The sequence below is a fragment of the Rissa tridactyla genome, chromosome 1 (assembly GCF_028500815.1).
Source record: "Rissa tridactyla isolate bRisTri1 chromosome 1, bRisTri1.patW.cur.20221130, whole genome shotgun sequence".
Classification (NCBI taxonomy): Eukaryota; Metazoa; Chordata; class Aves; order Charadriiformes; family Laridae; genus Rissa; species Rissa tridactyla.
Window position 1 is genome coordinate 68575686 of NC_071466.1, and position 22466 is coordinate 68598151.

At 41.1% G+C, this 22466-nt stretch overlaps 1 protein-coding gene across 3 annotated transcripts in view; it reads right to left on the reverse strand.

Moving 5' to 3' along the window:
- GRTP1 (growth hormone regulated TBC protein 1) overlaps window positions 1-16554 on the reverse strand; it is a 38343-nt gene extending 21789 nt beyond the window's left edge. Inside the window, exons 1-4 of one of the 3 annotated variants that reach the window (XM_054188441.1) lie at window positions 16361-16554; window positions 14258-14409; window positions 7911-8069; window positions 724-848 (exon numbers count right to left, since the gene is read on the reverse strand). In XM_054188441.1, coding sequence (XP_054044416.1) covers window positions 724-848; window positions 7911-8069; window positions 14258-14409; window positions 16361-16398 — 474 coding nt within the window. In that variant the 5' untranslated portion in view covers window positions 16399-16554. Of the gene's footprint in view, window positions 1-723; window positions 849-7910; window positions 8070-13563; window positions 13788-14257; window positions 14410-15270; window positions 15709-16360 lie in introns of those variants that run through there. The other 2 variants (XM_054188451.1, XM_054188433.1) reach the window with 2 other exon arrangements.
- Between the last annotated feature and the right edge of the window lie 5912 nt (window positions 16555-22466).

A 22466-nucleotide genomic window follows, 5' to 3' on the forward strand; every position in this document is an offset into this window, starting at 1 on the left:
CCCTTCGTGAGGAAAGTGAGGAGAGGACTTAATAAGTGAACTGAAAACACATTTTGCTCATGGCAGTTCCTGCTTCTTTATGATCCTTAACGATGGCCTCTTTGTTCTTGACTGTCATGAATCAACTTTTATCTTCTTTGTGTCCCACAGGAACATTTACAATACTTGGCAGCGACAACGGGAGCTTTTTTGAGCTGCCATTTAACCAGTATCAGGTTGAATTTCAAACAATTTTTCTTCCTACTTGCCTGTCTATACTGGGAGATGGCACCAAATAAATGCTACCACCCTCCCAACTACATTATGTCTGATGAACACTGGTCTTCCTGTATTTTGAAAAAAATGTGACCGCGAAAACAAAGGAAATTGAGATCTCATATGCCTCGTACATACTGAGGACTGCCTTGGGAAAGATGGCAGGAGGGAGGAAGAGGGAAAGGCAAGCTCGCTTTCTCTTCCTCTCCAAAGCAACTGATCTTGATATTACCGTGTGTGATGAAACGCTTATTTTGCGGCTAACGAATGGAACCAAACGTGATCGAGTAAGTGGAGAAACTCACAAGGACATTTGAACTTGCCTGTAGCGATTCATTTTTTCCATCCCCAGGGACATTTTAAAAACAGAAAGTTTGTGAATCTGCTTCTAAACATGCCCATTCAAGTGGACAAGAACAATTGCCATTAGTGAAATTCAGCATTGTTTAAAAGCTAGTCATTACATACCTGACAATATCCTACTGCTTTATTATGATGCCCGTACGCTACCAATACGTTGTAGAGGGTATGCTGCAAACAGGGATCAGCAGTTTTGCGGAATTTTACATTATCTGGAAATGTTCTGTTCATGTCTAGACAAAATGGGAAAAAAAGACCAAAATTAAGAGCCGTTCCCTCCTTCACTTTCCAAACAATTCTCTGAAGTACAACTGAAACTTCATATGGCTCACTAAAACTAGTTTTGGTGAATGAATCTTAAGAAACAGCTTCACCTCCATTTTGGCTAAAAGGCCATCTGCATTCAAGGATAATCTATTCCTAGAAAGATTAATCCTATTAGTGTACAGAAATCAATTTCAAGCAGGACCAAAGAAATTCTCCTGCAGATTGGACTCTCTCAACATCTGACTGCAAAGGCTTAAATGAAAGCAAACCAGACATTTAGATCGACAGAAACAACACATAGCAAATTTATCTTACAGTGTCATGAAATGAGCCGCACCTCTAGGAAAACGTATTCTCATAATAAATCAGATCAACTTTCAACTGACTTACTCAGTGAACTTCTACCAAACAGTCCCAAACAGCTTAAAAATAAAAAAAAAAAAGTCCTGTTCTCGCAACTGTTGGCTTCCACTTAAAATCACAGTATTTTTAAAGTTCTAAGTTTCTCCATGATGTGACCATGAGAAAAGTTGTTTCCTTATTGGTGCAAGATCATCAAGCAGAGTTTATTTTTGATATCTAAGCAGCAGAGCACGTCCCACATGCTTCAAGCTCAATCCCAAACCAAGTAAGGACTATGCAATTACTGACATTTCAAAACATTCATTTCTTCCAGAACAAACATGAATAGTGGGACTCATCTCTCCTTACAAAGGTCTAAAAAGCACACATGCAAGTTTGAGCTAGTCACTCAAAACTCTCCTCCAGTTGTTGGAAAGAAACAGGCAGAGTTAATTTTTGGCCTGCTTCACTCTATAAAGAGGTAACCCAAGGTCACTAGTCCAGACTTGTGCATCTGATTTTTAGAAGTTTAAGATGGGGAAAAAAAACCCTAATCAAAATAATTTTGAAGATTTTTCAAAACCGAAGACTTATTAAAAAAATATGCTTTGGTTATATTTAAAAAAAAATTGGGTTAAATTAAAAAAAAATAAAATACAATTCAGTAACAGCACTACCGTACAGATATTTATGTCCTAGGAGTTATCACTTCTTACCAGTTTTTCCCTACACAAAGGAAGGAGTCTGTTACAGCTTTGCACAAAGTTGAGCTGTAAGCAACTCAAGGAAGAAAGCCCCTCAAAATCATTTATCACCGTGGAAGTCAGAAGCATTAAAAAGTTATCATACTAATCACTATTTCTTCCTTTTAAAAGTGAACAAATCATTTACAGAAATGGGAGAGCAGGAAAATATTTCACTTCACCTCTCATGTGACTGAGAAGAAAAACACAAGGAAAAGACAATTTTTAAAAGGACTTGAGCAACAGCCAGACAGTTATAGGATAAATAAATTTGTTTTGTTTCTTCTTGGTAGGAAGAGCAGCATAGTATTCGCATAATCAGAATTTGTTGTTTATTTAAAGAATATGCTGGATGTTAGAGAAAAGATTCATGCTGACATTTCAGTTATGGCTCTTCCCATCATCTATTCAGAATAAAGGTCTGGGGGGGGAGCAGGAAAAGTCCGTCACATACAGAGCTGAGACTACTCAAACTGAACTCATCTTTAATTTCACAACATGAGGAAGGCCTGCAGTAGAGAGAATCAGCTCCAGTTTGCTTTCTGAGTGCAGAGCATGTTTTTCCCACAAGGACTGGAGGAAGTCTTCCCTAATTTTATGCAGGATTTCAAACTTCTCTTTATAGTTAGTAATGGTGTTTTTTGTTGGAGAGGTGGGTGGAGCATGGAACCAAAAACAAGATACAAGAGCTAGAAGTCTCTACCCTTAATAAAAGATATGGGTCATGGTCTTACAGGATTCCTTATGCCAAATCATTATCTTGAGCACCCCAAGAACAGACTGTCCTGCTTCCTCTCGCTCCTCCCCTTTCTGCCCCATTTGCATGCTCTCCCTCTTCCTCCAGCTCTGAGGCTCCTCTGACTGCAAGGCGAAGGAAGTGAACCCGCTCCCCAAGCGCACACAAACTGATATGTTTTACCATACTACAAGACAACTGCCAGACATGGCTTGAGGCAAACGGCAGCAGCAGGTGAGAGCTGTTCATTTGACTTGAGCACTTACCCCCACTAACTACAACTGTTCCAGAGATGTCTGAACACCTCCTTCTCCCCCTCCACACAGCCCTCCTTCTGACCTGCTATCCATTAACCCACTTCATTCGTGATAGACATTAGCATCTAAAGGAACTCAGCCTCAAACTAATCCAGTCTGAGGAAAAAACATCACAATTGTTTTCAAGCAGGGAAATGAACATTAGAACTTTATACTAGATAAACCGCAAAACAATGACCATCTTGTGGTTGTGTGCAGATCTGCTGGCTGTAACCGAACTAGGTATAGCAGCACAGGACCAGGAAGAAAGCCCCAAAGGAAAGACTAGCTACTCCTTGTCAGTAAATTCAAATTAAATCCCAATAGTATTTTTTTTTAAATGATCTTTCGGTGCTGTGAGGTGGTGGCGTTACGCTGCCATGCAGCTGCCATGAAATAAAAACAACAGCTTTCCTTTTCTGTTGATTTATCTCTAAGCAGCAACCATGAGAAGACCATTGGCTTGTTTCTGCAGGATTTCTATCTCTTATTCAGTAATACAAACATAGGCAGAAAGCCACATTAGCCTCGGTTTATAAAACAGACATCTATTTCGGTACCTGGATCAAATTGTTGATGCTATTTCTGGAGCAAAGAGATTTAAACGTGTAGTCCAGAAAACTAATGCTTTTGTACCAGTCTTCCGCTTTTCCTATTTAGAGTACTTCAAAAGCCATGCACCTACAAGTCAACCTTGCTATCCCATCCTTTCTGTTCTTACCTTCAGACCCAGGCGCTTCCCACCCTCAGACACAGCGCCCAGTAAATTACACAAGTATTTTTATAACTAACATCTTCTACTCCACTTTCAATCACTTCTTTGCTACTGCTACATCTGTAACTTGCATCTGCTCTGAATGGCTTCCAGGCAGGTAATTTTTAAATTATCTTTTTTTACTTAGTAAAGAGCAGAACAAAAATTCACCTCAACTGCCAACTACAAGCATTCAAAAACTCCACTGCAAACCTCCAGAATAATGAGGTTAGGTCATCAGTTACAACTTGTAAAAATAATATACTTAAAGGGTATTTTAAATTTGATGTAACTGGATATTTAGGCCTCATCTTCAACTGTTTCCCTGCCAGCACCTGGAACTAGAAATTGTTTTGGAGGTTTGGGGGGTTTTTTTGTTTGGTTGGTTTTTCGTGGGGTTTTTTTGTTTGTTTTCTTTTTTTTTCTTTTTTTTTAAGTTAAGGTCAAGTTTTCTATCAACTAAAACTAGAGAAACTGAGCCTGACACCCACCAGCAGCAGCACCAAGTAACAGTGCAATAGCTTGCAGCAATCAAGAAAACAAACAGGGTTAGGATTTCCTATAAAAGAAAAATAATGCCACCATATAAATCTGAGAAGCACCTGCGTAAATTCCAGCCCCCTTCATCTCCAAAAGGTGATATTAGAATTGGAGAAATTACAGAAGAGAACGGAAACAAAGAAGATCACAGGTATGAAATAGCTACCATACATAGTATAAACCATGGTGGATTAGAGTTCCTTAGTTTGGAGGGAGATGCTTATGAGCAAGACAGCACAAATCTGCAAAATCACAAGCAAAGTGAAGGACATAAAAAAGGAGCAACCAGAGTTTTTTTGTGAATGTTTTCCCCATCCAGTGTTACTAATTACAAACGTGCAGTGTATGACTCGGGAACTCCCCAAACCACAGATAACCGGAGACTAGGAAAGACATTCTGAGGAAGTATCACTACACACTTTACTCCTCCAGTTCTTCCTTTAGCTGTTCTGGTAGCCAGACGACCAGATGAGGAAGCCATTTGGATAAGAACTGATACAGCTTCTCTTACAGAGACCCAGAAGAGCTGACACTGCTGTTCCCATTGCTCTTGCACGGTTAAATGCTCTAAACTCATGAAAATTCCCAACCTTCGCTAACAGTTTAAACCCATTCAGAGAAGCTTATTAGTACTTTGATAGTAGAATATTCACTGTCTCCAGAGAAGTGGCAATGGCTATTGTTTGAACTACTTTTCTGAACCCACCATAAGCTAAACTAAGTTCCAATACTACTACTATCTGGTCATTATGCCAGCAGCCACGAAGTGCAACGCAGGCTCAGGGGACTGACTGATAAATAGCAAACCTGGGTTTCACAGCACCCACAACTCTTCCTCGTGAAACACAAAAAGTGGAAACGTGGATATCAGCTGCATGCGCACATGAGAGGACTTCCAGGCACAGACATACCCTGAAATTCAATGGCCTGGCCTAAGAGGGGCTTACTGCAAGGAAGCTAGGTCAACTTACACCCCAGCCTTTTTGTAACCAGCACGTAGCCTTTGCATTAGGAGGACAGCCACATTTTATCCTGCCTGTCCTACTAAACTTTACTATAATAGGGCATGAACAACAAAGCTCAGTAGGAACGCATGCCCTTCTAAATGTCTATGTAAACTAACCCATGAAAATTTCCACCAAAATTTAGAGACCTGCATTCTTTACAGCTCACTCTTTCATCTTTAGAGCAAGAAGTCTGCTCTCTTACGTTTCTCTTAAAAAAAAGAAAAAAAAGGATATGTTCAAACAGCAAGTGTCATATAAAACAAAATCAGCAATAAAGCCCACTGGTTGAGAGTCAGCAAATTAAAGGGCAAAAATGGTGAAAGGGCTGTTTAGATTTATTTAGCTGAAAGACATTTATTGCTATTACTAATCACATTTTTCTTTAAAGATTAGACTATTTCTTTATACAGTCTACCTGCACTTTTTAACCTGATTATATCCCATTAAAGACATGCCCATATTGAGAGTAAGTTCCAAACGTACATGAAAATCGTTTTGAGCTTCTGGGCACGTAAAAGAAACAGGACTCATTGGCTCTTACGCATGTTTTAAATTGAATTTGAAATAAACTCTTTGGTTGGCTTTGTCCTCCTGCCCATCCCCCTGAAAAAAAAAAAAGCGTGGTTGCTGTTCTCTTGTTTCTAAACCACAGCATCATCCTGAGCTATAACTTTACAGCTAGACCACAGGACTAAATACAGCACAATTGCCTGAAAATTTTGGAAACTGCAGACATGAGACGTGAATGGCAGCAAGAGTCTATATCTTACTTTAGTTTACTGTTACAAAACAACTACAGTGATGGGAAAATGACACAGGGAGAAACAAAAAAATGTCAGACAACAATTCACACTGAAACTGTCCTCAGCTAAAGCCCATTGTAAAATTTGCACAGTCAACAGGAGCACAAGTTTATAAAACACAAGGTTTCCGTTCACCTTAAGTTTTTTGCACCTTCCACTCCACATAGATTTCCCTTCAGAAAGGAAGAAACAATCACCCCGGGCCTGAGGTCTTCCCCCCCCCAGTAAAAACCTACAACCCATTTTTCTCTATTCCTTCCCTGACTTGCTCCTTGTTAGTTTTCTTTTCTGCAGTTTCCAATCAATGCAGTAGCTCTTTCAAACTTCATTTCCTCCATAATTCACAAGTAGATCTTTATATTATTCCATTATTTTTCCTCCCCCACAGAAATATTTTTATTTCGTGGTATAGCCTGTGTGAAAAGCCACCTACTATCATGATATGATGCTTCATGTTGTTGTCTAGTACTAGAAAATAAACCGTTTGCAACTCCCTCTTGTGATCCTTCTCCAGGCCCTTACCAAGGCTGGCTTTGAAAAGTCACCTTAGTAGCTCCCTCTGTGTTCATAGTCAGAGCTCTACTGTTTCTAGTTCTGAGCAGGATATGAGCCTGAAGATTTCTGGCTAGTCTGCATATTCGTAGGAACATGGAAAGTTTATGCTCCGAAATGCCTTACTAAGGTGTGTAGTCCCAAAAGCCCATAACGCTGCTGCTGCAGGAAGAGGCAGAGAGAAACTCAGCATAAACCAAGAAGTGTTCAGATGGTTATCCAACTCAAATAAAAATCCATAAAGCCCAAACTTTAACTACCTGATTATTTTTAAGAGGAAAAAGATGATAACTGCACCTGCCATTCTAATAAAACAACCTCACCATTATGCTTGTCCAGAGCACAGCCCAACTCTTAACTCATTAATTGGGAATTCACCCTGTATTGACTTCTTTACAAAAGCTCTGCTGCAGCAGGATGAAGTTTCAGGACAAATATCAGTTACATCAAACTTCTACTTGCTTGTCCTCCCCTACTGCCTCTTAAAAACACAGTGGGCCAGTCTAAGGTCTAGTTGCCCTAATACCCTGTCACAAATATCGGCCACTAATAAACGTTCACAGACAGCCTATATAAAATGGATTAGTAGGGGAGAGGTATTTCCCTGCCTACGCTTCCATTCTTTCAGGGATTCATATTTAGTGTTTAGGATTTCATGTATCAAATGGATTTCCCCACTCCTCAGTTTGTCAAATTCCTTTTTAAACCAATTCATACTTCTGGCCTCAGCAGCACCATCAGTGATGCGCTCTTCTGAACCTGGCAGCATGGCAAATTTCATTCAGTGTCCTTAGTTCTCATGTTACAAGAAACAAATAGTAATTGCTCCCCATTCACCCTCTCTACACCATTTATAATTCATATAGCAGTCTTTTTCCTCAAGCTGAAATCCTAGCATACTTCGTCTGCCTCATACAGGCACTGTACCACATCTTCAACCATCCCTGTTGCTCTTCCAGCCTCCCACTGGGACACAAGTAAGGAGAAACAGACACAAAGGCAGGTATCATGGTACGAAGTTGTAACTGGTTTGTTCTCTGTTCCTTCCCAAATAATTTCTAATCTTCCTTAATGCTTTTGACCACACGATGAACCTGGAAAGATCTGTGCTGTTAAAGAGCTTATGGCTAATCTAATTGACATGTTAATTCAGCACCTAAACCACTACTATAGAAACGTAAGTTTTCCATGACATAACTTGATCTCTAACATTTAAGGACATAGGACAGATAATCAGTGTTATCAAGACAATAACCTGTTTTGATTGCTTCAACCAGTTTGTCATTCTTCTCTCCTTCAAGCAGTCTGTGGTAATATCCAGGGTTTTGTTCCATGTTGGTTTGGGCCCCACTCACAATCATCCAAATCAATGCACGGTGTTCATTTGGGATGCCTTTCCTGATATATCTCTTCACTGCAAAACAAGAAGTTTGGTGTTGTTTTGTTTCTTTAAATAATAATAATACAGCTATATTTTTCTTTTGGAAATGAGCAACAGAAAGTTGAGAAGTCATAGTCTCTTGACTAGAGATTATTATGCTTTCCCTCCTGTGGTACCATTTAGCCTAAGCATTTCCTTCTCAGCCACACAGTATATTTTCAATTCACTTGTAAGTTCTTGCCACTCGGAGTCCCCACGCAGATCTCCAGACCCAGGCTTTCCTCTCTTTTCTATTCCCCCATTAGGATTTTGAATCCTTTCATCTTCTTACCACCTTTCCGGATAGAGATATGAACAGCAAAGTTTCCCCTTGATCTTTGTCCTTTTTCATTCAGAAAAGCACTGACTTTTTCTTTCCCTACATTACTAATAGCCTCTGACATGACAGCCCTTTTTCTTTGCTTAGTTATGCTCTAGCATAAATGGCTGTTACCATAACCCTAGCATTTCAGTTTAGCACCTAACCACTGAAATCATAGCAGAAACTGAGAAATATCAAATACGTGGATACTGTCTAAATAAGCCTCTGGAAGAACTGGAGACGTGAGTGAGCAGCTGATGATTTTTCCTAGACTGTTTGAAAAGACTGGGGAAGTCTTTTCAAATCTAAAATAGCTTTAATCTCTTGCATCATATTTATCATCAGGGCGTGCACTGGGTTGGATTTTTTTTTAAACAGATGATTCAGTGTAAATAACTAGGATCCAAGATTGCAGGAAGAAGCATCAGGCTAATGACAGACAAAACAGCTTCCTCCTGGGAATGGTATGAAAGACATTAATAAGGAGCCAATGCTGCTCATTGGTACAGAATCCTAAATCAGCATTACCCCTTATGACCCAAAAAGACAGCTGAATGTTTGAGATCCTACTGCTTTTTCCAGGGAGAAGAAACTAAGAAAGAAATCAGATATTTCTTACTAAATGAATGAGACTATCAATTAGAGCATCAACTTCTTGTCCCTAAATTCTACAGGACTCAAAGAAGAGTGGGGATTTTTATTCCACCCACAGACACACATAAAATATCACTACCTAATCTGGTTTTATCCAATCACAAAGATCTGTCACTCAAGATAAATGCTGCCTGAATTAAAAGCCTTAAAAACAGCAGAGAGAAACAAGGTTCTACAACAACTGAGTCAGCTTCCTTCTAAATACATTCTACCTAATTGCAGCTGTCTGTCCTTTAGGAACTAAAGTTCCTTTCCCAATGTCATCAGAGAGATCTGTGCATCTCTAGTGGGCATTTCACTCACCTAAAATCTCATACTTTCTCCGAAAGAAACAGTCCTACCCTTCACATTTGCAATAAAAACCCCGATACAGTTTTTGTTTAGCTTTTCAATGAGGATTTATACTACGCGTTACAGTCTCTACTGTTCCAGCTGTAAACTAACTTTAACTGCAACCTTCTTTTAGACAGGCTGGAAATAATTTACTTGTTTCCATGGTTGTTTAATAATCCCCAATTTATCTTCTTTACAAGATTTTGAACGCTAATGCTCAAGAAATCCTATAGATGGACATAGCAAGTGCAGGAAATGAGTATGAGAAATCAGTCCCATTTAGGTCATTGAGAAGAGACATTTGGATGACCCTGCGAATGTCTCTAGAAGCATATTTACTGGCTAAATTACTGGATTATCTTATTCTAACATATAACTCCAATGGCATTTTTTTCTGGAACAGCTGTCAATTCTGAAGGCATAGCCAACATCCACATTCAACAATACACATTAAATTCAAGAGAAGCAGGGACAAGCCTTTGACATTGGCACAAGGGGAAAGCGGCCCTGCAGCACAGTATGCACTCATTATTCCTCAGTGTCATCATTTTCATGGTAATAGTCAGCCAGAGGCTTGGATTGCCCCAAGTCTACCAACCCCAGCTCCCCTCACTCCCGGAGGGATGGAAAAGCCCTTCACATGGTGCTTTTCTTCCTCACATCATTATCACACTTGCCAGGATTTGCAAACTGGCACACAGAAGAAGCAAAACTGATTTGAAAACAAGGACAGTTGCAATTAAATGTTTTATATATACATATATATGCCATATTATACACATAAAATTACATTGGTTTATACAAATATGTATTTATTTTGTTTTCTATAGGCCCTCTTCCATATTATCCTCAGGAACTTCTAAAAAGCCCACAAAAACAGTCCACGCTGCAGAATATCCTCTCACTGTAACATTTAAGAAGCTTTCACAGATGAAGCCAGGTTGTACACGTGTCTCCAATCGCACATCTGACTCTAACTTTGAGATCAAACCAAGGGCTTGATCTCAAAAGTAGCACTGCTGAATACCATCCAGCCCTGAGTATCTGCACTCAGAGTCACTCCCAGGACAACTGCAGTGTACACAACAGTCTAAGCTTTAAATCACATGTAATAGATATCTTCATGTGAAGTTTTTGCCTCTTCATTAATGAAGTGTGAAACATCACCAATTCTTTTTAAACAAATAAAAGTAGCCTCAGTAATTCTATTACCTCTGATATACAGTGCCAGTTTACAGAGGTTAGAGACACTACTTTTTAATATGTTTTTCTTGTTACTAGAAAAAGCAGCTACATGATAGGGAAGTAGTCTAGAAGTGCTGACAAATACCTAAAGTAAATTCAAGAGACAAATATGCAGAAAATAACATTTTCCAATATTGGGCACTACTTATAGTAACAAAATGTAAAAATAAGTAAACCACTTCAAACCTGTCTGTCTTTGTGTAATGGTAGAATATGAGAATTCTGGAGGTTTTTGCCTCTAGGTAAAGTTGTATTTATATTTTCCTCCCATTAACACTGTTTACCTCTACACCACAAGTGGACTAAGTGTATGTAGGAAAACCCCATTTAAAAACAAAAATTATCTCCTATAAAATATTAGAAGAGTGTGATTTTGAAAAGGGTCTGCACTTTTCAGTTACTTTTTTAGTTACTGTTGAACGGTGAGGAAACTAAGTTGGATCCTAGAGGAAAAATTCTATAGAAGAGCTGAAAAGAGCATACAGTAAGGAATCGAAAGGTTTATTTTACGACTGCATCATAGAAGAAACAAAGCAGATCCGTGCTGTAAATGTTCAGGTTACAGTCAAACACAAAAACTGACTTTCTAAGATGCTCCTTCCTTCCTTCAAACCCTGGGCTGAAACAGAAGCGCCCCTGCTATAACCACCCTTCAGTACTATTACTTTCACCTTTCACTGTATTTTATCAGCCTCTGACACTAGAAAGCACCTTCTGCTACTGGTTAGTTTTGACTAATCCACTTACAGCCAAGTTCTTTTACGCAGCACACTTTTGGTTAGAATTAAGCTACTTTGGGTAATTACGTCAGTTTGTTGCCCGCCTGTAAACAAGCCAGAGCAGAAAGCTGTCTTTTGGTCCCACAAAGATAGCAGCTGAATGGAGAAAAGTAAAAATCAAAAGGATCTCAGTGGCATCAAAGTGAGAGAAGAGGCAAATGACTGAACACTGTCTGAAAATTCACGTGTGCAGAGGAGACACTGAATATAACAAAAGGTAGAGGGGGAAACAAAACACCACAAAATAACAAAAAGGAAGAGTGGAGAATGAGCAAAAGGAACTGTCAGCCAAAATTCCCATGACCCGCCCTGCTGGAAGGCTGTAATCCAGAACAACAGGATACACTGCCTAATTACCCTTGTTAAAATGTAGTCTAATTATTTTTCTTTACAGTAGACCAGAATTATACACATACATACCACCCTGGATGTGAGGCAAACACAGTAGCATGTGAACATGCCACATTTCCAAATTGGAAAATTAACACAAGTCATCACTTCTTCCTGTTCACCCAGACAGGAATTATGATCTTCTCTATGTGTAAAGACAAATGGGCGTGGAGCAACTGAGATAGATACCACACGTTCAATGCCTCTCTCACATCTACTCACAGCAGGACGCGTTTTGAAAAGGCGCCAGTAGAATTCAAAATAAGGATATGGGTTCGCAGATACAGCTATTGTGTTCTAGGGGGGAAAGCAGCAAATCAAATATTCGTCTCAGTTCTAGCTTATGGCCAACTTGCAGCCGAGGAGAAGGTAATGAGAACCAGCAGCTCCTGAGCAAAGCTTCAGAGCAAGGAAGACAAGTCCTGCAGGAGTGAAAATCAGCGTATCACAAGGCAGACCTTCTGGTCTCTGACTGCCTGCGAGGAAATCACTGCAGGATAAAGCACACACCTAAACAACTGCTTACGTAATTCTAGGTGCTTATGCCGCAGACTTCAATGATAATACTGATATAAGAAGCGAAGTATTTAAAAATCAGTAATTGTACAGGTTAACTTGTTGCTCTGCTCTTCTGAGGTATCAGTTGACGATAATGAGGGAGTGTTATTGTAACAACTTTGAATTTACACTCAGACTGCATTTCCTCAACATTATTTATTCTCAACCACCCTCCTTAAAATTACATATCACATATATACATGACAATGCATAGTCTACAAATTCATGTACCTTTAGCAAAAGTTAATAATGTCAGAGATGATGCACTAGCCCACAAGGGCTTGCAACAGTCAAGAGCCATTGCCTGTGTCCACTCAGTGGATTTATGGTATTTCATTTTTCACAAACAGTAGCCTATTAGAGATGATTACAGCCACATTAATGGTTATTGCCATTACATGGCTAGTGGGGCAGCACAACCATCAGTACTGAAGCCTGGTGGACAAATTGAGAGATTTAGTCACAGGTTTGGCTCTGAAATAAGACCAAAAGCATTCACAGCAGCATTCTGTGTCCACAATGCTGGAACAGGCAACACAAGGGAAGAGAAATGTAACAAACTCACAGAAATCGCTAAAAACTGCCACTGTCACAGTCTGCATGTTTTAAGAGAAGGAAGAGATGAATCAAAACCTGAGATTATTTTTCCACAACAACTAGAAGACTAAGTTCTGCAGAAGTTCAAAATCCCACTAATTCAAAATACCACACAGCTATTGCTATATTCAAACTTGACACCGTAAACAAAAGCTTCTTTACATATGGAAGAAAAAGAAGTAGTAGAAGTAGTTAGCAGCATATAATCTATCAACTATAGCTCAAACCTACATTTTCTGGGATTCCTCAGCCTTAAAATGGACACATGTACACTAAATACACTATTATACTTAAAATGTCTCACTAATTATCACCCCATTCTTGATGCCAAGAAAAAAACCCACCCCAAAAAACAAAACTACCAGAATTAGCAGTCAAAGTCTGCACCTGAAGCACAGCTTTAAGTAGTCAGCTACGTTACAGTTAGTGCCTGATGAACTTTTGCTTAGTTTTACTCATTTTTTTCTTTAACATACATATAGAGAACTGTGCCCAACTCCAAAAGACTCCCAAGGAAAGCAAGCTGTATCGCATCATTAAAAGCGGAGAGGAAAATTTAGATGCTTATATGAAATAACCCAGAGAAAGAACAGAAGGAAAAAAACCCTACCTTCTAGTCTCGCAGTATTCCCTGCCACCTTCTGACTCCCTCCATTTATTTTTCCCTGTCTCTCTTGCAAGATAAAAATATTACTAGAGGTTTTCTTGCTTTTTGAAGCAGCCATTAGCAGTTCCATCAGCATTTTATCCAGTGTTGCATTAGCTCCTGCATTAATTTTAGTTTCTTCACTCCATAAGGCATTTAGCATCAGTTCTTAGTGCACATCTTTTTAGCTGTGAGGGGAACATCATTTTACAAAAGCAGGATAAGGAGAGCTAGAAAATCTCAGCAATCTAAAAAACTGTCAGAGTCAGCAACCGAGAGCCTAACACCCTGACCCCTGGGGTTCAAGACAGTGTCTTCTACATAATCTCGTGTCGTTTTAAAGAGCTCAGAGCAGAGCACAATACAACAAACAGCTGTAAAATGGTATCTTAAAGAGCCAGTAGCCATAATGGGTTACAGATGTAATAAGATATTACAGCGTACGACAAAGAAGGATTACTCCTTTGCAAGCTTTAAATCAAATCAGCAGTCCCCCTAACAACAGCACACTTGCTTATGTGTTATTACCGTTTATACTACTGTTTTTCATTTGAAGACAAAAATAGCATTTAACATTCAAAAATACAAACTAATTTAATATGATTTATATTGGTTCCAACATAATCCACTTTTACCTATAAATAGACATACAGCTCACCTTTTAAACTCTTCTGTATACTGTTCTTCCCCTTTAGGAGCTTGGACCATTTTATTGCTCTTCTAGTGAGTACCACTAGGTATCTGGAAAAGAATGCTTCATAGGACGCATAATCAAAGTCTTCTGGCCTTTCAAACCCATATGGATCAACCCTACAAAATAAAAAAGAAAAGAATTCTTGTACAAATGTTCTACATACCTACAGCTGAAAAAAAAAAAATATGCAAGCATGCTTTAAATAACTTCCAGTTGCTATTTCTAAAAGCAGCTCAAAACTCCCTCCTCCCAACAAAAACCTACTTTACACAAACTCTTACACTTGATTTAGCATATCAAAGCTGTTTAAGTAAATGAATTTAAACATGCAATGTTCAGTCAGTTTTACAGATTTCACTACTTTTAGAAGTAAGGAGTTTTTGGAGCAAAGGATCCGTTGTGTGCAAGATTGACCCAAATTATGACCACACAGAAGTCTGGGAGGTTTTTTTCTCCATAATACAAACGGTTGAAAAGTATGAAGCTATAGCGCAACTGCTCACATGTGGCCTGAACTCACTTTCCGCACAGTTCTGCACAGAAAAATGACAACAAGAAGAACAAGTTACAAAGATTATTTTTTAGACGGGCTTATTTCTGAAATTATCTTCATGGAAGTATAAGAACAAACACAAATCTTTCAGTTAACCACCTTCATAACTAGTACCAAGAATGCTTATTTTATTATCTTTAACAATTTTTCAGTGTTACATCATGTTATCTCGGGCAGCACAGCACCGACGGAGTTTCAGAACTGCAAGTCTGATTCTGTTCTAGCTTGATACACCAAGTCACCTTGCTAAACTAGATTTACGGCAACTTCCCGGGATGCTTTATACCTGCCGATTATCACTCAAGTTCAGAGCACTTGTGGTCCCTTCCAACCCAACACATTCTATGATTCTGTATTAAACAGGCAGAGGGGTCTGTCCACACAGAAAAGTTTGTAAGACAGACACCAAGGCTTAAAATCCAACCTGGTCTCGTGGGAGGTGTCCCTGCCCATGGCAGGGGGGTTGGAATTAGATGGTCTTTAAGGTCTCTTCCAACCCAAACCATCCTATGATTTCATTCATGGAGAAGGAGTTTGTCCATGGAGCAGCATCAGCATGGCCTTGGGTAAACTCCGGCTCACGGGACCATCACAGGTAGTAAAGCGTGAATCAGAAGAGGAACATTTTAATATTCAGACCTCGAACTGGTACGACCTAATCAGCAGTTAGAAGAGTCACCTTTGTATTCGTATACTCCTCAAATTTGACACAAAAGACACAGGTGTAAAAAAAACAAAAAACATCGAAACCCCCGATACAGGTTTCTCTGGAGACACGGAATGTGAGAAACCTCAAAAAAATCCTAACGCCGCCAGGAAAACACATCACCGATTTACGGCTGCGACTGTCCGGGCAGCAAGTACAGATTAATTTCACGCTGAACTCCGTTCCTGAGGCAGAAAGGGAAAATCGAGAGCCGGGAAGCAGGGTTTTAAGAAGCCCCCTTCCCTAACCTGCCGGCAGGTTATCAGCACCCCCAGGTACGTTAACGGCCGCACCGGTGGGTGCCGGGGCTCTCCCCCAGGGGGGCAGCCATTTCCCGCCGGCCTCCTGCCGCCCCCTTGCAGCCCCGAGCGCTCCGCCAGGAGCCTTTCGCTCTCCCCGGGTTAACCGGCTCCAAATTCACCTTCCGGCCCTCGGCACGATACCAGCACAGGGGGAAAGGCTGCTGTAAGGGACTACCAAAAAAAAAAAAAAAAAAACAAAACCACCCCAAACTCCCTGCAAGGCTCTGCCAGCCACCGCTCGCGGCTCGCTCCCTCCCTCAGAGCGATGCGGATTCACAGGGAAGTTGCACAAGCGGTATTTTTAAACGTGATCCCCACACACACACGCTGCGGGAGAGCCCAGGTGGGAGCGGGCAGGCGGCCGCGGTGGGCGGCGGCAGGAGTGCGGGCACGACGGACCCTCTGGGGGGCCGCTGCCACGGCACCCGCCTCAGAGCCGGCGCTCGCCACACGGGCCCGGGGCGGGGGAAGCGAAGCGCCGCCGCCGGCAGCGGCAGCAGCCCTACCTGTACGCCCAGTCCCGCCCGTCCTCTCGCCTCTCCATCGGCCGTCCGCGCTCGGCCTTTTCCTCCCCGCCCTACTCCGGGCAGGGAGCGCGGCGCCTCGGCCGCCGGGTGGTCTCTCCTCAGGCCGAGCAGCGCCGCGGCCCCATACGGAGCGGCTTCCCAAGTTCAACTCTCCTGCCGCCCCCCTCCGAGGGGCGGGAACGGCCGCCGAGTCCCGCCTCCCGTGCCAGGGGCCGGGCGCCGGGCAGGGCAGCTCCGCTACCGCGGAGCCGGGCGGCGGAGAGGCGGGCTACCGCCCTCCGACACCCCCACTCCCCGCTGGGGCTCGGCTCCTCTCCGCCGGGCGGGAGCGGGGGTGTGGGGGGGGCAAACAGATGTGAATCTGTATTGGTACTGCTTTAGATTTGTGTGTTTCACGTTCCTGTCACGTCTTGGAAAAAAATTCAATTATTTGAGTGCGAGGGAAATGTCTCACTAACGTAGGGGGAGAGTGGCTTCAGGTATGGCCCTTAAAACCAAAGGAATTTCTCCATAACCAACGAGAAGAGGTGGCTGTGTTGGTATTTGAGTTCACTTGCTTGGTTTGGGCTTCGCCCCCCCCCGCCCCCGATCCTCACACTCTTACCTTTAATTTCTCCAAATAATTCATTAAAGTCAATGCTTTGTAACATTGAAATATCACCAACTTTAGCTTCTGCTGACTTAGTTTTCACCATAACTATCATTTAAATATGATTTAAATAATACATGTCAGGTTGCCAAAAACGTGGAGTAATAATACCCAAAATAATACCCAAAAAAGGCTTGCTCATTTCCAGAACCCGCCTCTAACATTAGCACATGTCTCTTTGTCTTCAGATGTGTCAAACAATCCCTGAAAACCACGTGGACTCTGCCCTACCTGACTGTCCGCAGCCTAATCCGTAACACACTGTGTAACAGAAGGGAGAGAGCAAAATTATATCCCTGCATGTCCTTTTTGAATCAAGTTCTGACTTTGCACCCAGCAAAGTGCTTGGAAAATTACAGCTACTGCCAGAGAAACATTATCTCGTTCAACCAGCGAGTAAGAGTTGCTGAAGACAACAGATGGGATTTCATAAGGGAGATCAACAGTTGTTCCCTCCCAGCACACTCCTCGAGCAAGCTACCTCCTCTCTGTGGGATCAAAGGCAATCACCCACACAGAAATGTGGAAGTAGTTCGTCTCCGACAGCAGGGGAAAAATACAGAGATTTGTAGTTGGTTTAACTGCCATCACAGGATTGTAAAAGTTTGTGATTGTTCAGCAGAACTTAATTTATTTTTTTTTTGTGGGAAAATTCTGTGCTTCAGCAGGCGTAGGGCTTCTCTTGCAGGAGGGTGGTCCTGCTCGAATTACTGTGCGGCGTCACGAACACGCTTGGGTACTGGCAGGACTGGAACCTGATTACAAACCAGCCCAGGGAGAGTCAGCAGCCAGTGCCTGTGCCAAGCCTGTGCTTTGACATCCCGCCAGCGTTGCCTTGGCGGAGCGTAGGCAGAGGCACGCTTTGCAAACGGCTCTGCCCCAGTGACTTGGTCAAAGTCGCACAGAAAATCCTTGGCAGAGCTGTGAATAGAAATAGGCAATGCTGTCCCGCGGAAGAGAAGAAGGAAGCCTCAGTTAGGCAGAATCCTAATTCTGCCCCAAATCCTGAAGCCACAGTCTTGTTTGATAATAGGGTTATACTTCACCTGACAAGGTCAGGCTCTTTGGTGTGTGTTCCTTTTAAAATGAATCCATCAGAAGTTCCCTGGAAACAGCAGATTGTTTCTGTGATTAATTAAGGGTACATCTGCAGTGCATCAAGGGTAGCCTTGTGTATACCACGGTGCATTTTTACTGTCAGCAAGCCTTAAATGTTATATACAGTTTCTGTTGCTCTAATACAAGCATAATAGCTTTGTGGTTCACTCAGGTTTATGCCTGTTTCACACGAAGGCTCCAATGAAGAAACTTGACGTAACTCCTGTAAAGGAAGCTACTTAGAATGTTAATCAATTAATAGAAATAATTCCTAAATTTCAGTGCTAATTTATAACAATAACTGCATCCCCGTATTGTGGCTGATAATATGAACCAGCCTACACTCTGGCAATAGATAATACTTTGGTTGTCCTTCACCAGCTATCAGTGCTGCTCCCTTCTGGGCAGATTATATCATGCTGCTTTTAAAGGCATTCAAAGAAACTAATGCATAAAACCTTGAATCTGAAAAGTGCATGTGCTTGGTGTTGCAGTCAGCAGAAAAAGATACTATTTACTTCTGAAGAAGTTGGTGGCAGTGGCAGCGTGCAGGAGGGCGGACTTAGGTGATGTTCAGACCAGTGAAGCTCAAAGCCTTCCTACCAACCACCTGGCATAAAAGAAATGTACCTTATGTAAATTTTTTTACCCGCCTTTTACATCTGAACCTTATCCCTGATATTTTTACATTGTGGTGAGTGTGTTTGGTAGAAATTCCCATCCTGCTGCTGCCAGAGTAAGTCCTTAAAATAGTGACTTCCCATTAAGGGTAGGCATTTATATGTGTTCCCTGCAAAGGCAGATGAAGACAGCAGGCAAGTGTTTCACAGGCTGAGGCACTGAAAGCTCCACTTGTCTTGTACCCTGTATTTTACTGAGGAAGGCTTCCCTATTTGTGTTTGCAGAGTAGTTGTTGTTAAATAACAATACCAGCAAAATTTTCAGCCATATTAGGAATTAGTCTGGTATGGCTTTATGCTGTGAAATGTGTGCTACGCCACGTGTGCTTCAACAGCACTGAAACGTGGTCCAGCTCCTCACATACCACCCCCAAGCTTGTTGTTACTGTTAGCCCAGAACTGGGGAAGAAGCATCAGGAGAAAGCCTTTGATAATATTTGTGCCTGAAAGTATTTTCTTTGCTGCCCGTGGGGGCCATAAAGACTCTTTATCCGCCTGAGAATAGAGAAATATTTTATTATCTCATATATCATAAACGTGTTAGTTTTCTTGCCTGAGGTTCTTTCACTGTCTGCAGCAAGGTCAATGAAAAGAAATTGTTAGGGGGAAGCAAAGCACAATAGGACCAAGAAAGGGATAAGGAGTGCGTGGATATAGAAGGTGTGTGGATATAGTGTGGCTTTTTTCAAGATAGCATGGGTGAGTCTGTTTATTTAGAAATACCAGTGAGTAACACCATTCCCAACAAAGCTAGCAGCTCTGCTTTTCCAGATCCAGACATTAAGTTTTAAAAAAACCCTAACTGCTCACAAAATGGTTAATAGCCCCTGTTTAGAAAATGTGCATGCAGCAGCATTTAGAAGAGATAAAAAGATAATTCTTCCAAGTGACTGGGTGTTGTAGTATCCCAAGCAAGCGAAGAAATTCACAAAGCATACGTGGCTTCCCTAACTTGTGTGGTTTATTATACAGCCACTCATCTTTGTGTCTGTATTTAGTAAACCACTCCACACAAGTGAACCCTGCTTTGTTGGAGTTCTGCTCTGCATCCGTTTGGCTTGAGCTACTTTCCCACGACCTGAAAAAAATCTGCTACTCCATACTTGGGGAAAACGGTTTAGATTAAGAAGATTTGGCAGTATAGAAATAGCCAGTAAGAAATAAACACACACACACACATATATATAAAAATAACTGCAAGTGTATATTCTAACGTAGGCACAATGAGCTCCGGGACCAGACAGCTCATCCGGCTGAGAAGGCGAAGGAATGCCACCATCACATCCAGGTGCCTTTGGTTCCTGTTACAACCAGCTACCTACCAAGTTTAGTCAACCTTCGCCTACGTATGGATTGAGACTCCTGATGGGTAACGAAATGCTGAACTTGCTCCATATTTTTGTCCCAGAAAATTGCGTCATGCTTACATAATTGTAGTCTGCAGGCCTGATTAAACCTGTTCACGTGAATTGTTCCAACAGCAGTCACTGAACTTTAGAACAGACTGCATAGCAAAGACAGAAATATATTTAAAAAAAATAATTTCCTCTATTCCCTGAAGGCTTCACAGCTTCACGTCTATGAAGGTTACTAGCTGGTAGGACAAGTTACAAATCCACGTGTCGTCTGGGAAGTGGCAGTATTTTGATTATTCTCAGCATGACTGTGGCCCCGGGAGTCAAAGCATACTGATACGAGCAACTATAAAAAGGAGCTCTAAAGCTTGCTGCAGACCACCGCAGCTGCCTGGAGAATCAATATTACCCATGGAAGTCTCTGCAGAAAGGTTTTTTGCACTCAGCTGCTATCCTCCAGCTGCGTCAGAAAAGAGGGCTCAAGGCTGTAAGTGACAATGCTGGAAACAGCAGGGAAAGAGAAATGATAACGGTAGTGCCCTCAGTGTGAAAAACACAGCAAAATTATATGTCAAAAGTTATGTGGAAAAAATACTCAAACATTATTAGCAGGAAGGGTTCCTAAGACAGGGACAAGGATGTCCTTAGAAAAAGGTCAGTAACCATCACAGACCAGTAACCCAACAGTGTGGAACTAAGTAAGCCAAAAGAGTGGTTCATAGTGGCTAATTACTTGATGAATCTAGCTCAGGTCAGGCTGGAACTCTGTAAAAACGCGTTCTCTATTTCAACTGACAAAATGAAGTATATTCTAGATGGCTTTGTTCTGTTTGTTTTGTTTTCCTTATCTGCTTGAATGATCAGGAATATGTTGAAAGCACTTTAAATTCATGTTGATGATGTTTACTTCCCTGTCTGCAAGAGTACAAGGCTTATAACTGAACTTTGAAATTTCACAGGGAGAGACGACAGACAAGACTGGAGTTATTAACTCCTTACTGCCCCCATCCCCTTTTTCTTTCTTGTCTTTATTTATGAAGGTATCATGCCTAGCCAAATCCACGGGCTCCAAGATCTACTGATTAGGGACGGGGTTTAACCTGGATATTCTCTGGCTGGCTATTATGATTTTAAATTTGGTCCTAATTGGGAAATGGAAAGGTAAACCTTCTTCTGCAAGGACTCTCATTTCAATTGTCTCAAGCTATGTTCTATTCCATAAGAAGCAGGCAGAGTTATCATTGCAGGTATTTAAGTACAATCATTGCATGTAAATACAATGTAAATAGTGTCAGCTTTGAAGAACATTATCTGCTTCACTTAATTGTCTCTATGCAGTTAAGGGTTTCTCTAAAAATCATGCATTAATGAAAAAATTCCTTAAAGTAATGACACCGTTTGGTGTAAAAAGAAGGTATCCATACCCAAGAAACATCCATTCCTTACGTGGAATAAGGCAGGAGTTTTCCAGGAGCACAGATAATCTTAGGTTTCTGTATTTCTATTTCATAATGCATAGGTACAAGAGCACCAAGTTTAGGTCAAATAAACAAATTCCCTTCTCTAAGTTCCCAGCTTTGTAGCGTTCAACTCTGCAAAGTTAACATGCTTCCAAGGAGGTTGTTCTTCACTGTAGCTTTCTGCATGTTTATTCCTTACACGTTTTTCAAACTCACAGGCTGAAATTAAAATAAGAAGGTTTGTGAAAACCCAAACTTGGGTTTGACAGCAAAAGCGCCTGAAGCTTCTTTCAGCTGCAGGGTTATAGCAACAACCATCTGTGCAGATATGCAGACATGCAATCGAGGTATCAGATGAAGTATCATGTTATTTTCTAATGCCTTTGTAAGGTAAGAAATTTTGACTGCAACATCTAGGATCAAATTATAACTTCTCTCTGGCTTACTTTGTCCAGTTACAGGTTATACCACATGACTGATACTGGAGGAAAAATTTAGTTCTCATTTTGTGTTAATATGCAGATAAATGTCATCCAAACACTAATGTTATCACTAGCTGATACGTTGTCAAAATGGAAATTATTTAATTTAGATTTCCTTTTAATATTTGAGGTATTTCTGACACTGTTCTCTCCTGTCTTAAGATAATCATACTGAGGAGGGGTGTATATCACTGAAAACTATCATCAGCAACATTTTGGTATTTCCATGGTTTTCCGTGTAAGTGGTTACAGAAATAAGATGTTCTCAGCCAGCTGTTTGATTATTTTTGCCATTGAAAGTGCAGCTCATGTGTCAGCAATACACCAGAGTATTTTTTTTTCTGAGAAATTTTATTTAACT